We start from the raw sequence: 17,069 nt of genomic DNA, 5'->3' as shown, positions 1-17,069 counted from the left end.
TGTTCCTCCGGAGCAGGGAGAGGATAGAAGGACGGACGCTCTGCTTTCCCCTCTACTTGCCTGGAGGGGAGGGGCTTCCCCTGCTCTTTGTTCCGTTTGAGCAAACACAGTAACGAAACAGAGAGGGCGGGCAGTAAGACCCTGAGGCAGAATGCAGGAAAGCAACAGCTTCCTCTCTCACGGAGCTCCCTTCTCCCTGAAGCGCGGTTTGATTTTTGCCTCATTTTTCGGCTCCAGGGACCACACATTCGCTCCATAACACGTACAGACATTTCCCCTTCCTTTTTAGGAGAAAAAATCTGCGTGTTATAGAGCGAAAAATACGGTAAGTTCTTAACCTGAGGTACCACTGTATGGTGGTATGAACAAAATGGAAACCTTCTGAAAAATCCTGACAGGGGAGAATATCCATAAAATATTCAGGAGCAGTTGTTACCAACTTTACTTACCTCACGAAGTGGCCAAAGTCCCTTCCCCCCTTGCTTTTTCTATTTTATTTTATTTTATTCTTTTTAAGATGCAGGCTGCCTCTTTATGCCATTGCACTTCCCAGAATGCCTCGGGAGCATCAGCCTGCTGCGTCACATTGCTCTTAGGGCATTTAGGCAGGTGTGGCTTGTCGGAAGTGGCGTGGGGCTTCTCACAGGAGGGAGGGAAAAGCGCCAAGATCAGTGGAACAAAGAAGAGGCAGTCTCAGGTGCTTCCTAGAGCAAGATGCTTATTTAGCTCAGGACGCTTATTATTAGCTCAGCTTGTTTTGTCAGGAGGTGTGGACACTTGTAAACTTGCTGAAACTCAATAAAAACTTATTCTGTACAACTGATCTTTGAAAGCTTCAAAAAGGCTGTTATCTCTGCAACGAATAATCCTCCCACCACTTCCTGCACTTTCTGGCGAGAGCCAGTAAGGCAACCAACAAACCTCATCCATTAATTTCTCTCTCTCTCTCTCTCTCTCTCTCTCTCTCTGTGTGTGTGTGTTTGTGTGTGTGCGTTTAATTCAAAATTCCAGTAGTTCCACTGAAGGATGAATTCATACGGAGCCTTTTCTCACACATTAACCATATTAATCACTCAGCTGCCTGAATGTGGCAAAATGTTTCTCCTAGATCAGAGGTCGGCAACCCGCGGCTCCGGAGCCGCATGCGGCTCTTTTACACCTTTGCCGCGGCTCCGCAGATCCTTGGGGACCCTGAGCAGAAAAGCAGAAGCGCCAGAAAGAGGAGGGGGGTGGAGCTGGGCAGCCGAGCCGGAGAAGGGCTGCTGCTGCTGCTGCTGCTGCTTCTGCCGCCGGAGGGAAGTTCTGCCAGGCGGCTTCATGGCTCATAGCTTCCCCCGGGGTAGGACGGGCGGCGGCGGCAGTGAGGGGGAACGCTCTCCCAGGCCACGCTCTCCTCAGCCCCGCGCGAAGCACCTGAGGCGAGGGAGAGAGAGCGCGTGCGCGCTCGAGGGAAATGGCGGGACGGGGTGTGTGTGTGTGTGTGTGTGTGTGTGTGTGGTGTGGTGCTTCAGGATCCCTTTCCATGCCTTGCATCTCGGCCTCAGAGAGAAGTGGGGGAGCACGAGAGCAATTGCAGAGGGAGGGGGGGCTGTTAGGCACCGAAATCCTGCATGCGGGATTTCCCCCTTTCTCTCGTGCCTATGCAATTCCTGCCCTTCTCCCTCGAGATTTGCTGCAGAGACAAGCAAATGAAGAAGAAAGGGAAGAGTATTAGCTGACATGTCCCCGGATCCCATGGGAAGCACCACAGATTCCTTTGCTTACCAGCTATTTTTATTTTAAGTTGGCTTCAAACCTGTAATTGTGCAGCTGTATGTATGTATACATAAAGGTAAAGGTAAAGGTACCCCTGCCCGAACGGGCCAGTCTTGACAGACTGTGGGGTTTGTGCGCCCATCTCACATTTATTGGCCGGGGGCCAGCGCTGTCCGGGAACACTTCCGGGTCACGTGGCCAGCGTGACAAAGCTGCATCTGGCGAGCCAGAGCCGCACACGGAACGCCGTTTACCTTCCCGCTGGTAAGCGGTACCTATTTATCTACTTGCCCCCGGGGGTGCTTTCGAACTGCTAGGTGGGCAGGCGCTGGGACCGAACAGCGGGAGCGCACCCCGCCGCGGGGATTCGAACCGCCGACCTTTCGATCGGCAAGCCCTAGGCGTTGTATACATATACACATATAAATATTCATATCTCTTCCCTTTCACCTTCCTTTCACCCAGTTTCTCTGGCAGGTTTATAAATGCTGCTATGTAGAAATGATGAGAAAGTTGCACCAGCAGAAGGAATGGATATGTGCTGTTAGTAAAAAGAGAGGGAGTTGAACTGCAGGGAGGGACAGACACTTTTCTATGTACTAATTTGTATAATGCCCTCTATGCACACGGTGCTTTGCAAAAAATGGATATGAGAGGTACCATACCCCTCTTTGCTATCTGAAATAGACTCAGGGAAAAGAGAATGGGGGAAGGGGAAGAATGTGTGGTTATTTACATTTGGCTTGTTTTGCGGCTCCCAGTTTTTTTTTTCCCCTTCGGAAACGGGTCCAAGTGGCTCTTTTTGTCTTAAAGGTTGCAGACCCCTGTCCTAGATCATCAGCCAGGCACCATGCATGACCACAGAGTTCTAGAGTTGAAAGGGACCCAAGGGCCATCTAGTCCAACCCCCTGCAATGCAGGAATCTTTTGCCCAACGTGGGGCTTGAACCCATGACCCTGAAAAAAAGTGTCTCATGCTCTACCAATTTTGCTACTGCTGAACAGATTGAGTGAATTCTAGCATTATGGAAAGGAGAACTGAAAGTGAGACAACCTATTAAAGATTTTAAGATATAATAACCATCAGTGGAAAAACTTGTCCAGAGTATCACAGGCAGAAAAAAAGGCCTCAGATTCGGGCTAGTGAGGAAGTTAGCCAGGGATTACATCAACCCTTCTCTGGGAACCCACTGGTACTCAAGTAAGCAAAAAAGAAAGGGGAGAAGAAATAATAGTTGAGCAATGACCGAAAGACTTACCCAAGCAGACCCACTCCGAGAACAGAAGGGCAAGGAAAATGATCTTGGCAGAAAAGTGACACTCCATGGTTCCTAAAATAGGAGAACAGAGATCATTATCATTTCAGCCCTGCCTTATTTAATTAAATCAAAGTGCACTCATGCCATCAAGTGAAACTTAGGATCACACCTCGGAATGTATTGAGGCAGAAGAAAAATTGGACTCAAAAGTAGAGCACAAAATGCACATTAGTTATGTGGGGCAAGAGAAAGGCAAAACAGGACCCCCTTCCCCCCCCACAACTTTTCAATAAGATTTAGAATGAAGTATTGAAGTGCAAAGCCAGGCACTGATCCCAGTAGGTATGTTTACATGTGTGTACATCCTGCTTCCTTACCTGCCTCATGTTGCTGCATAAGAGGCATTGCAGCCATTACTCTTAAAACACACACACACACACACACACACACACACACACACTGCTGTGTCAGCAAGAGATATGTTTGCTGCTGAAAGGGGAATAAAAGCTTCTCACCCAACAACCAAATTTAGGGGATATGCACCAACCCACAGGGCAGTTCTCAAGAATCCATTAGAACACAGGGTAGAAATTGTTTGATTGAGGACCACTCTGTTATACACTGGAGTTTCATGATGGACTGTGGATGATAGCAAAATGTGCAAGGCATAGAACGCTGGCTGCTTTGGTAGCAAATATTGAAGAGTCTGAACTGATGCAGCTGTGAATAATGAATATTATAATTAAAATTGCATTTGCAGAAGAGTACAGCTAGCCTGGCTTCCAGCCTAGGCACAGACAGCACTGAAATTGTGCTTCCAGACTGTGTCAGTGATCTCCACCTAGAGATTGATAGGAGCAATCACACTTTATTAATCCTGTTAAATTGTTCTGAGGTCTTGAATACACAGATTATGAGGTGTAGGCAATGCAACCTTGCAGGATTACTCAAGTAGCTTTGCTTGTTCTCAATAGAAGTGGATAAATTGGTGGATGTCTTCCAGGGATCTTCCCTGCCTTTGTCTATTCATCCAGTTCAAGGTGTGTGTGAGGCCAGATAACAAAAGCACAAGCCTTACTAAATTCAATGAGCATTGAATAAACAGGAAGAAAAACCCATTCATTTCAATGGGGTTTGTGCAAAAGAAATCCTAGTGCACTGCACTCAGTAGAGGGTACATCATTAGTGCTAGCTGCTTCACAACCTGAGCACAGCTGTGATGTGCCGGGAAGAACATTAGCATGCAAAACAACACAAGCTTCCCACTATGGCTCCAGGAAAATCACAGGCATAGATTATTTGAGCACACATTTCCTTACACTGCTGGTGGTACAGGAGACAGAATGAATTATGGCAGCTCAATGTTTAGAAGCATCAAGTTGCCGTGGGTCTATGTTGTTTCCCCAACAATAAAAATCAGTCAAAAGCATCTCACTTCCAATAAAGAAAGAAAAGCAAGACTCGAAATCACAAGGAATTACTAGGTTTTTTGTTTTTGGTTTTTTTATTTTAAAAAATAGACTGAAATTATAATACAAGATCCATTTGGTAGACGTTGTGCCTATTATACACATACACTTATTCACTTACATAATATAGTTTTATTGAAACCATATGGTTTTATTTAATGGTCTGAGTCCCTCTTCCTGGTGTGGCCTCGACGTAGTTTTGTCATGAATCTGCACTCTCCATTTATACGTCCATATTACTGAATGGATGGGAAAGCATGACAAACTGGATGGGAAGGCATGACGAACAACTACTCATGCTTCACAAACTTCACATAATTCCCACCACCACCCCACATTCATTGATCTATTCTCCCCCTCCCCAGTTCTCTATATCCAATTGATACAACAATATTGGCATCAGCCATCACCATTTTGTTTTAGGGAATGGATTTTGTTAACATTGCGTACAGAACCAAGACCATCATGTTGTCTCTGGCTGTTATTTAGCACACCCTCCACACAATCGTAAAAATAGGGCATTAGTAAATAGATGTCTCTGTCACTTCCACAATGCTTTCAGATAGCATGGAGTTCTGTGTTGAACTCCTGTGGTTTAGGTCATTTTTATCTTACGGACCAGAAATTCCAGGCTCAAGCAGTTACCCAACAAATCGATTATTCACCCCAAATTCTAGTGTAACAGAGCTGCTCGTGAGTAAATGGGCTTCTGGGGAGCAGGGGCAATTAGTTGTCAGAACACTGGTCCTTGACAGAATCTGGGGCACCAGGCGACGTAAGCCCTCAGTTTAGGTCTCGTGGATGCTGGAACAACACAAGACTTTCTACTCCCAAGCTCTTATGAACAATCTTACATATTATGCTGTGCATTTTCACTGACTCATCATCCTACCCTGATTCTTGGACCATGCTTGCTTAGGCTTTATTGTGCTTTGACCCAGCTACACCTAGACCAATGCCATTGTGTTTCTGACCACAGGCTGCTGTTGAGAGTCCTGACACTGTCAGAGTACGAAAGGCAGACTCAACTTTGGATGCAAGAAACCATTTGGATGATAGAACTCTTCACCAAGGAGGTGCATTTGGTGCTCCAAAAAAAGCCAACTGTGTCTCCAGCACAGGAAGATGCTGAAAGCCCAGTCCTCAGTTACAGCTTGAAGGATTTGGAGAGAAAGGAAATCCCACTCTCCACCCTCGCCCCTTGGAGCATCCTTTAAAAGCAGTAAAAGCAGAAAAGCAATTTACATTATTTACAAAGACAGAACCAACAGCATCCCTTTTAGCCCTGCGTTGTCTATTCTAAACAAATTACTTACATTATGCAAGCAGTTCTTTAGAGTTGCTTGTGAATTCTGCGCTCATCAATGTTTCAGGTTTCCACCCAGGTGATGCTTCAATCTATAAAGCATCGTTCCTTTTTTTCTTTTTAATGGCATGGTGTTAGGAATGGGGATTGTTGGATGACATTTGTTATTACTGTGATTTCCCAAAACTATGGCAACAAGTCCTAAGAAACCTGAAATTAGGTACATGATGCCACAATAGCTTTAAGACTTTGTTCCCCACCCCGCAAGAAAGCACACCACAGCAACGGCACATACCCGAATGCTTTTGAATTGGGGGGTGTTGTCAAAAGTAGGTTATGATATGGCACACAGGGTGGGCAGGTCAGCTCTCCAAAGAAACAAGAAAAATCAGAAATTCAGCTTAAGCAAATGCAAGCCATTTATGTGAACTCAAGCAGCTTCATAGACCCCACTCCGCAAGTGGTATCTTTAGTCTGAATCTGAGATATTTACTAAATTCCGGAATAATATATTGAATTCCAAGGTTTCATAGCCCCTGCTCAGTCTTGGATATAAAGACACACTTGCCACCCATAAGATAGGTTTCCAATCCATATATATTTTTATTTATCATTTACAATTGCAATATTTTGACATAAAAATTGTATGCTGCTCATGTTACTACTGCGTCCTCCACCAGACGATGCCAATTACCAATTCAAAGGCCCGCTTGCCATGATGAAGTATTAAATCAGGCTAATCTGTCTTCTTTCTGACACCAAAAGGAAATAGTCTTCTTGTGGAACACTGTCAAATTGTTGTTGTTGTTTTTTGTTTTTTTTTACAATATGAGGGAGAAAGCGCAACATATGGTTAGGAAGCTATTATGAGATGATTCTAGCTTCAGGTTTTGCAATGACAGCCATCCGGGACAGTGTTTACAGAGGGTCTGACCAGAGAAGTTTAAAAGGCTTTAAAAGTAATTAAGCTGCCTCTCTTATTTTAAATGCTATTATTACTGAACCACCCATTTTTGAGATGGGTAAAAGACTTTTAGTTCATGCTGGATAATTCAGACAAAGATAGATAGATGATAGATAGATAGATAGATAGATAGATAGATGATAGATAGATAGATAGATGAATTTTGATCCCTGTACAAGGTGTGCTGTTACTACTAAGAAGTCCAGTAGAAGCCAGATAAACCCGGTATGTGAAATTTAAGTAATTCAACCAGTCACCTATGCAGGGGCAGCTTTTGTAATCCCCCCCATCCCTTATTACAGGGACACACTAGAATCAAAGGAGCCTTAACAAATGAGTGTGCCTTTAAATTTGCTGCTCCTCCAGTTAAAATAGACCCTTGCCAGTAAAAATGGGCTCAGACTGAGTAATAAAGTAAATCTATGGTAGATTAACCTATTTATTAAAGACGGCATGGAAATTATATGTGGACAAGGTCCTTCCTATGTATGGACTTCCCCCAACCTCTCCACTGTTGAGCATTGAGTTTACCATATACAGGATATAAAATTAAGGGAGAACTTAATTTCATGCCCATGTTATTATGGTGGGGGGGGGAACATGGTGGTGCAAGTTCACATCTGATGCACCACTAGTCTGAACCCATGCCTACTAATTGCCAGAGAGCATTCTGTTAGAGATTGTTTTACTTCTCGGTTGAATAGTGTAGCAAGGCCAGGATCAAGTATCAGTGTGACAAACTTTCTTCTGCAGAGATCAGTTTACCAATGTGTCCAATTACATCTAAGCCTCTGTTCTCTGCTTTCAGGTCTCTGCTACCAGATGTCAGCTCTCCTCTCAGGAAAATTCGGTCTCTTCAAGTAATAGAAACATGGCCATATAGAACACCCCTGGGGTTTTTTTAATACAGTCTTGGGTCAGCACATCTACCCGAGCCTGTGTAGGTCTGAGGATTGACCCACTGACTGTATTATTATGTTCCTTGCATGAGAACGATCAAGGTGATTGTAGATTACTAGTCTTAAATCTTTTATTACCACCTAAGGTTATATTAGCCACAATGGAAATCAGCAGTAATTCCAAAAGCCAAGGAATGGCTGATTTAAATTTACTTCATGCTTTGTAACATTTTAGTTAATGCTAATGAAGGTATTATAGTACTCTATGGTTACTTGGACCAACACAGCTACCTGTAATTTAAGGCAATACAGATTGTTTGGTAACTTGACCCATAACTGAATGTGGAGTAGGAAAATTATAGGGAATTTTGGAATGTTGTAATTATCTTACTTTTCCTTTATTGTAAATCCTGTTTCATGGTTCTTGCACATTTTGCACATTTATGCTAGATGCAGTATTTTACGCTAAAATGTTATGAATTGAGATTTAGGCTACAATCCTATGCATGTTTACTTGGAAAGAAGCTTCATTTAACTCAGACTTTCTTTTGAGTAAGCATAGATGGGATTGGGTTATTATAAGCATTTACTTATGTCTTTAACACTTTTTTAAAAAGAGATAGCTAAAATTGGAGAAAAATTGACACTTGTTTTATATTTATTATACATGGATAGAAACAAAATATTTTTGCAGTGTCAAGATTTTGAAAAAGTATCTCAAGACAAGAAATTTGGGGTGTAATTGGTTGTGTTGCTAAGATTTTGTGTCTTTTGTTGACATGTTACCTAGTTACCAACCATGATTTTCTACCTGCCTTAAAAGTAAGTAAATTTCAAAAGAAATTGAAACTAAGAGTCAGGAAAGACACTTTCATTTGGGTCTGAATGATACCCAAATCATAGTTCTTGGTAGTAACAAATTGCCATGCAGGGTAATCAGAAACAAAATTGATATTGATAAATAAGCTTTTCTTCCTCGCAGTAGGTGGTTTATTTTAATCTAATGAGTTTTGTATTTTCCGAGCCTTCATATTCCATGATGAAGAGCCGCCTGTACTGGAATTACGAAGTACTTTGAAATATTGTAATTTTATGGCTCATTTTGTAAGGACTCTTGGAAATGAGATTTGTTCCCAGTGAAGAATCTCACCTCCTACCCCCACCGCCCATAGTGATTAAAAACGGTCCCTTAATAAATATAGTTCACTGGCACTTCATATAGAGGATAAATATGATATTACAGAAGTATGACTACTATTCTGCAGCCATGGTGCCAAAAGCTATTACAGACTTGGAAATAGTCGCTCAGTAACTTTAAGGTGTTATTTGTGTGACAGAACTCTGCATTTAAGAAGCTTGGCACCTCCACTTCAAATGGATATCAGACATTTCTGTGTTGCAAAACGCCTGTCAGATACGCTGCCAGGTGAAATAGATAGTAGCTTTGGGCCAGATGAAACAATGGACCAGGTGGACTCAGTGTAAGGCAACTTCATGTTTGGCACAATGATCCTACAACTCCACAGGTGGTGTTACTTTTCTTGGGGAGTGTGCAGACTCCCACAAAGTTCCCAGCACCACCTTTTGGATTGCATATGCACACTGCCACTCTGGCTTCACTGAGTTGTGCATCTGCCTTATTGTCTACACTCTGAATGCAGTGATTCTCTCTCTCTCTCCTCTCTCTTTTTACCCCTAGGGCCCACTTGAGAGTACCGACAATGACTGAGGCCCTCCAATCACAAAATGGCCACACAGGAGATGACACTAATAACAAAATGGCAGCATACGGAGCCAGAGTTTACCATAACCAGATGGCAATTACTTGCACAATTTTATATTGTAATTTAACCCCTCTTTGGGAATTCTTTGCCACAGCAATTTCCATGGGTCAAGGAAATGGAGTTCCATAGTCCATTTTCCTCAAAGCTTAATGACTGACATAGTCTCTGGAGACATTGTGACTCAGCCTCCCCTTTCTCACCAGGATTTGCTGCACCAGAGGCTCTAAAGCAGGCTTTTTAAATTTTTCATTCCCCCTCCCCTGCACATGCTGCTCAAAATATTTTTGCTCATCTCCTGCCATTTCCTCTCTCCTCCTTTCACACTTGTACAGTGGTACCTTGGGTTACATACGCTTCAGGTTACAGACTCCGCTAACCCAGAAATATTACCTCGGGTTAAGAACTTTGCTTCAGGATGAGAACAGAAATCATGCAGCAGTGACGCAGCGGCAGCAGGAGGCCCCATTAGCTAAAGTGGTGCTTCAGGTTAAGAACCATTTCAGGTTAAGAACAGACCTCTGGAACGAATTAAGTACTTAACCTGAGGTACCACTGTATTCTGTTCCCCTCCGAACTGCCTCCTTCTCTCCTCCCTGCTTTTACATTCACTTCTTCCTCCTGTAACAGCTTTCTATTCCCATTTTCCATCTATTCTAGCCCCAGCTGTTTTTTGTTTTTATATTATTATTATTATTATTATTATTATTATTATTATTATTATTAATTTTACCTGACATTCAAAAGTTTCTCTGGCCCTTTCCCTTTAGAAAAGGAGGATCTCATTTTCTCTCCTCCCAACCCAAACTTCTGTTGTCTTCCGGATCATTTTATTTAGCATGTTGGGAGTTGCTGGTGCTACCAAGTTGGGGAAGCGAGGAAGCCCTGGATGATTCCTTGCCCACTGTTTGAGAAACACTCCTTTATTACAAAAGGAAGCCACCTTCCTAACACAAAAAGTCCACTCTTCTTTTCCCTTTATGGAACATTTTTAGGTTATAAGCAAAAATTCAGAGCGAAAAAGAAAATCCTATGAAACGGCATGTAATGGGGAAAAATGAGCAACGATGCATACTGCCTTACAAGTGCACTAATTTAGGGAAAAAATGTTCTGGTTTTGCTCTTGTAGTACTTTCCATGAATAAAGCCTCATTCAGTTGAAGTCAATGCTAACACTCCCATTGACTTCAAAGTGATAAGACTTTCCCTGCCACAATAGATTTGAGAGACTTCTGGTCAAAAAAGAAACCCCAAATCTATATAGGTTTTCAGGCAATGCAAGGAACATCAGCTTTTGTGTTGGGCTTATGAAAACAGATTTTGTAAGCCTCTGTGGGAACCCATCTTTTTAGGTCTAAAAGTCCTTAGTCCAATTCAATATATACATGTTGGGAATAGTGGCTGCCATGTTCCCTTTTAGCTATATATTCTTTGCTCAGACTCACAAAGGGAAACTAACTTCATAATGGTTTTGGAATAGCACAGGGTGGTTAAACAACCCATGAGTGATATCTGCCCCCAAGAGGATTCTGTGACCCTGCAAGACCCTTCCATAATTTGTCATTTTAATTTATTGTTATTATTATTATGAAAATGGCTGAGCCTATGGGTCCTCAGCTGTGATACTGTGGTGCCAAAAGGGTTTTCCACCTCATCTCCAAGGCAAATAAAATAAAATAAAAATCCATTTCTTTTACTTTACTTTTTTTTCTTACTAACTACATTCCCATACATTTCCAGCTGCGGTACTGTGATTCCAAAAGTTTTCCATGTTCCTCCGAACCCCCCACATTTGCCCACTTAACAAATACTAATTTTGGTTGGTTTTTGGTTGGTTAAGGGAGAGAGACCTCCTGCTGGCCATCAGGCAATGATGGCTCTTTCCACCTGCCTTGCCCAACCCTCCAGCTTCAGCAGTCTTCGTAGAAGATGGAGCCAGCTTGTTTCCTCCTGCTCCAGAGGGGAGGACCCGAAGGGCAAGAGCTATTCAACAGTGGAACAGACTCCCTTGGAAGGTTGAGGGCTCTCCCTCAGTGGAGGATTTTAAGCTGAAGTTGGGTGGCCAGCCGTCACAGATGCTTTTATTGTGATTCCTGCATTGCAGCTCTACTGCTCTATGACTCTATGAAATCCAAATTCTATGTTGCAGTCTATACACACACCAAGTATTAGCTGCATAGACAGGAAATACTTAATTCTTTCTCAGTGTCTAAATATTTTTAAATCAGGTTGATACTTGCATACCTTTTTGAAAAGAAAGTGGCACAGCTTTTTTTTTTTTACAGGAGCTTCTTCAAGGAGGTGAAAGACCACACGTTGACTTTAAAGGCGTGGGTGGGGGAGAGATACACAACAGCTTACCCTGGACAGCCTGAGCGATGAAAGCTCCACGTAAAATGTAATCTAAATCAAGAGGTTCCTTGCTGCTTTCGCACAAAGCTCACTTAACTCTTAGGGAGAGGCTCTTTGCTGCTGGAGGCTCTTCAAGGCTAATCAGGGTGATGGTCTGTCTGAAACAGGAACACCATGGGCATTCCATGGCTAATCAGCCACAGTCAAAATGAAATTGGGGGTTAGTGAAAAGGGACAACTGAGAAACCATCAAAAACTTAAAGTACCAAAGTCAGCATTGCTGGGATTCTTTGCAGCATATAGAGAGGCGTTTTAGCAAATAGAACAAATAGGTTCTGCAATTGCAATCAGGTAAATTTACATACAATGTGTGTGTCCTCTTTCCCACCCCAAACTCAGGAGGGAGAGTGTTGAGTCACAAAGATGCTGAAGGTATTGTGACCAGTGGAAGCAAAAAAAAGGGGAGCGGTTGGAAGTGGTGAAAAGCATATCAAATTAAGTGACCACTACAATGCCCCCCCCCCGTCCCAAAGTGAAAGCTAAAAATATAATCTGGAAAGGCAGCACTTCTGCAGGATTCTGCAGTAACATCCAGATTTTACTTTACAGGCTGTTTTCAAAACATGAAGGTGTGTGAATTCTTAGTGCGGCAGGCACGGTCATCAACAAGGCTGATGCCAACACTTTTTTCACTCCTTCACCACCTCATTCTTCAAAACCAGCCTGCCTCAGGCCCTGGCATGTCAGCTGCCTCCGTGCCAATGCATTGTCCTTCACCACCCTTACAATCAAAAGTCATGAGAAAAGTTGAAAACACTGGGGAGTTAGCTGCTGCTACGGCACAAGTATCAGCAAGGAGCCTCAGTGCATTTTGTTCCCAGAAGCAAAGGAGGTTAAGGGAAGAGATGGTTGCCATCCTTTAAGCATCAAGCACATTGTGTACCACAAGGTTGCTGTAGTAACATAAAAGGAGTGATGGACTGGAAAGGAGGCTGAACTCCAGACCATAGCATGGGAACTCTAAACTAGAAGGTAGGGCAGGTGAGAGATGTTACTTTGTGCCCCTTGTGAGACTCTGCTGCCCATTCAAAAACAATATTAAGTGTGTGTAGGGTTGTTGTTTTTGTTTTGGAGGGCAGTAATAGAAAAAAGAACTGAAAGTGTTTTGAGAAGTTGGAAGGAAACTGCAGAAAAATAATATAAAAGCAAAGAGTTAAAAACAGCAACAATCCAGAAGACAGAGAAAAGATGAAACAAAAAGGCAGGGGGAGCCAAAGCAATACGGAAGGAGGAAGTCTGAAAGCAGAACACATGCGGAAGAGACGGGTGTAAAAAAGATTTTAAGATGGGAAGGGGAAAACTAATTTACTCATTAAATTGCATAGTTAGAGATGTGAGCAAAAAAATGGTTCTGAAGTTTTTTTTGGTCCAATGTCCATCAGGGAAGCTCACTGTGAAAAATCTCAATAATTATTTATTGTCCATATTCCATGGCATACCTGCAGTCCCTTCCAGTCAATTGATCATCACACTTATTTCCAGTTACTTGATTAGTGCTCAGTAATAACCAGAATTTTAATGGCAGGTCATATTTTTGAGGCTGTTTGATGCCCCCAAACACCCCACAGCAACAAGCCACACATTAGAGCAAGTTGTGTCTCAAGGCAATTGGCTCTGTGGCTTGCAGCAATGAATTCAGCACTTCCAGTGGGGACAGCTCCTGTTGCAGTCCACTTTTTAAATCCGAGATGGGCAACGTTCACAACTTAATATTAATAGTTGCAAAACCTTCACACACAAGCAGACACATTTATAATTAGTCTTAATAAGAGTGCCTGCTTTACTCAATTAATGTGTCAGATCCACAGAGGTCATCCAAATACTCCCCACAGCTGATAAAGTATTGCATTATTTCTGTCAGTCCACCTGAAAATTTTCGTTCTCTCTACAGTTCTATGTCTTTCCTCTTTTCTAATAGCCTTCTTCAGCCCTCAATTCTTTCATTCATGAATCATTCAATTTTGACCAACCCTTTTACGGTAAGAGTAATTTCAGCTGTTGCATTTCCATAGCGTAACAGAATCCTGACTCACAGCTGGCATTTTTAACAACCAACTTCAACAATAAGGAGCCCAGCTAGACCACAGCCCTGTTCCTTAAGCTTACTTGTGACAGCCAGATATGCCATCTGAAACAGCTCAACTTTTCCCCTAGTAAGTGACAAATCAAAGAATACAAACTCTGAAAAGCTACCTCCCTTAAGCTTTTCAATTTCATGTTATTCATTCTTCAGATCACTCTGACATTTAGTTCCAAATTATAATGTGATTCAGATACCATCTGTGAAAAATATGAACCTCTTTTCTCAGGGAGTTTTCTTCTGACCAAATCACAGTGGTGTGTGCGTATTTGTGGCAACTGGGACAATGCCCCCTCAAGTTCAAACTCCTGGTGTATAGGGTTATATTCAACATAATAAATGGCTGGAGGACCACTGGGAGAAGATTTGGGGGCATGTGGGAGCTGAAGGGGGAAGGAGAGGAAGATGAGGTCTTTCTGCACTCGCAGAAGCCTACACAAAAAATTCTGAATTCTGACCATAGATTTTAAACAGTAAGTGAGTAGAAAGCCATCTGAGGCAGAGAGTTGGGCTGTGACTGGAGAGGTCCAAGTTCAAATCTCCATTCAGCCATGAGGGTCAGTGAATGACCTTTGGCTAGCCACCCACCCCCTCACCCTAAGTCCTCTCATAGGACTATTGTGAAGCTAGAATAGGAAAACTCCCATTGGCAATATCCTAAGCTCCTTAGAAAAAGGGCAGGATAGAACCATAAGTCGGGGAAACACTCAATGTTTGTTGAGGGTGAGAAAAAGGCAAATTGCAAACACGACATGGCTTTTACTACTTTTATTACTTTCTCCTTGGGTATAATCACAAACCTTTCCAGGATTCCCTTTGCAGCCCATGTGACTAACAAATTGCTTGAGAAGTATTACAAATAAGAATGGGTGCTCATGATTTCAGCAGTGTGGGGATCCTAAACTCTGAAAACTTGTTACACTGATTACCCAAATTAGTAATAAAAAAGTGACAAAAAGTTATTTTTATAATGACGAGTTTTGCGGCTCCCAGTTTTTTTTTCCTTCAGAAACGGGTCCAATTGGCTCTTTTTGTCTTAAAGGTTGCAGACCCCTGCCCTAGAGCTACTGAATTATTGAGGATGAAATTACTCTGGATCAATCAATTAAGAAAATATACAGGATGTGACTTTGTATCTGTAGCCCTGTTAACACAGGCTTTAGAACCTCTCTTACTTTTATTCTGTAGCAGTTACAATGCAATGTAAACAATTGTATCAGCTTGGTTTGAATTCTGCTCCTCAGCAGGTGCACACAGAGAGAGAGAGACTAGCTGCATATACCACTAGCAGTCCCACTTTGGGCTCCATTCGAATCTGCGGTGTTGTTTTTATTCTGCTCTTGTCCTCTCCTTAAATGTTCAGGAAACTTTAAGCAGGGCTTTTTCTTCCAGTACCACAGCAGTTAATCTAATATAGCCAGTAAATCACTCTGTTACTCTTAATCTTTTTATTCTGGTAAGTCACACTACCTCAGCTTGGCTGCTCTCTCTTATTTTTAACCTGTCAGTCTCTAGCTACAATTAAGTTTTCTACTATGAATAGAAGCCAGAGCAGCTGAGGTCTAAATCACATCTTTATTCCAGTGACAACACATGCTCTTTTTCCCCCTTTAAGGAGCAACTCTTTCTTTCTTTCTTTCTTTCTCTCTCTCTCTCTCTCTCTCTCTCTCTTCCTTTCTTTCTTCTTGCCTTGGGGAAGATCCACATGACAGGATCTACCTAATGCAACTATCTGCAAAAGCAAAAGTTGAAATCCCTGGTTCTCAGGCTCTCCCGCGTAATAGCCTCTAGCTCAGCAAATGTAAAAGGAGAGGGATTGTTGCCACATTCAGTAATGCTTAGAATCATTGAGTTCACTGGACGTTGCAGGTGATGAGCCTGTGGATCTGTAACCAGGCCTGTAAGCTTTTGTGATCCTTTGGCTGAGCCAATGACCACAAGGCAGATTTAGGCAGCTGCAGTCCAGGGCACTAAACACAGTTCCAGTCCCTGGTGACATCATCTGCTTGGACCTATGCCCTGCACCTGGCTAGAAATGAAGAGCCAATTACTTTCCATGTATCTCTCTGCTACTTCTGGAGTTTTATAGTAGCACAATGTACCACAACAGGTACTGCATGGTCGGAAGCAAGCCAACTTTTGAGACCATGGTTGTTGTGACCCCATGATAGGAACTTTCCCACATTTGCTGGATATGGGGGCCTCTACAATGCTATTTTCACATATACTGCCAACCTAGCAGTTCGAAAGCATGCCAGTGCAGGTAGATAGATAGGTACTACTGTGGCAGGAAGGTAAACAGTGTTTCCATGCGCTCTGGCTTCTGTCACGGTGTTCCGTTGCATCAGAAGCAGTTAAGTCATGCTGGCCACATGACCCAGAAAACTGTCTGCGAACAAACGCTGGCTCCCTCGGCCTGAAAGCGAGATGAGCGCTGCAACCCCATAGTCACCTTTGACTGGACTTAACTGTCCAGGGGTCCTTTACTTCCTTTATCTTTTTACCTATTTTCACATATAATGTGAAACTAGGTTTTGAACATTTTAGTAATTAGAACCCACGTGATGAATTAATGAAAACAGGGAAGGTATTCTGTTACACATGCAGAGATGTGTTGAGTAGCGACAGATGTACTTTTCAGCAGAAGAATGCCACAGTCTGTCTAGGGGCTATGATGAATCCTTCACACAGAAACCTGAATAAAACTTACCCAACCTATTCACTAGCAGAAGTTTACGCCATAAAGCATAAACCAAGCTATGTGTGCCATGAATAGCAGTGCAGTACCTACACTTCTGGAAGAGCCTCACAATTCAAGTGAATCAAACACATTGGTCAGAGGCGGCTTTTTCTACACTGTTTGTTCAACTGGTCAGCTATACAGCTTCACTAACTATTTTGCTTCTTTCAGTCTAACACCAAAGGGTATGAGCTTCTTTCTCAATCCAATACTCTGTCTAAGACCCTGAACAGAATGAGAGCCAAGGTGTAAGTTACCTTTCACCTGCTGAAAATGGCATGCCTGGGGTGACCTTACCACTGCACTGTAATGTTTACAATCTCATGCTGAATAGATAGATCTGTTCCCATCACAAATAAAGCACTGTGTTCCATAATATGGGGAGATAAGTATATATAGCACAA

General features: G+C 42.7%; 1 protein-coding gene across 1 annotated transcript in view; it reads right to left on the bottom strand.

Annotated features, from left to right (window-relative positions):
* CDH23 (cadherin related 23) overlaps positions 1-17,069 on the bottom strand; it is a 402,434-nt gene that overhangs the window by 376,319 nt on the left and 9,046 nt on the right. The window contains exon 2 of the mRNA XM_082222023.1: positions 3,015-3,086. Within this exon, the coding sequence (XP_082078149.1) occupies positions 3,015-3,081 (67 nt within the window). The 5' untranslated portion in view covers positions 3,082-3,086. The remainder of the gene's footprint in view (positions 1-3,014; positions 3,087-17,069) is intronic.

This window comes from Podarcis vaucheri, assembly GCF_965113315.1.
Source record: "Podarcis vaucheri genome assembly, chromosome: 5".
Taxonomy (NCBI): Eukaryota; Metazoa; Chordata; class Lepidosauria; order Squamata; family Lacertidae; genus Podarcis; species Podarcis vaucheri.
The sequence above is the reverse complement of the archived record's forward strand: the minus strand, read 5'-3'. Positions and strand labels throughout refer to the sequence as shown.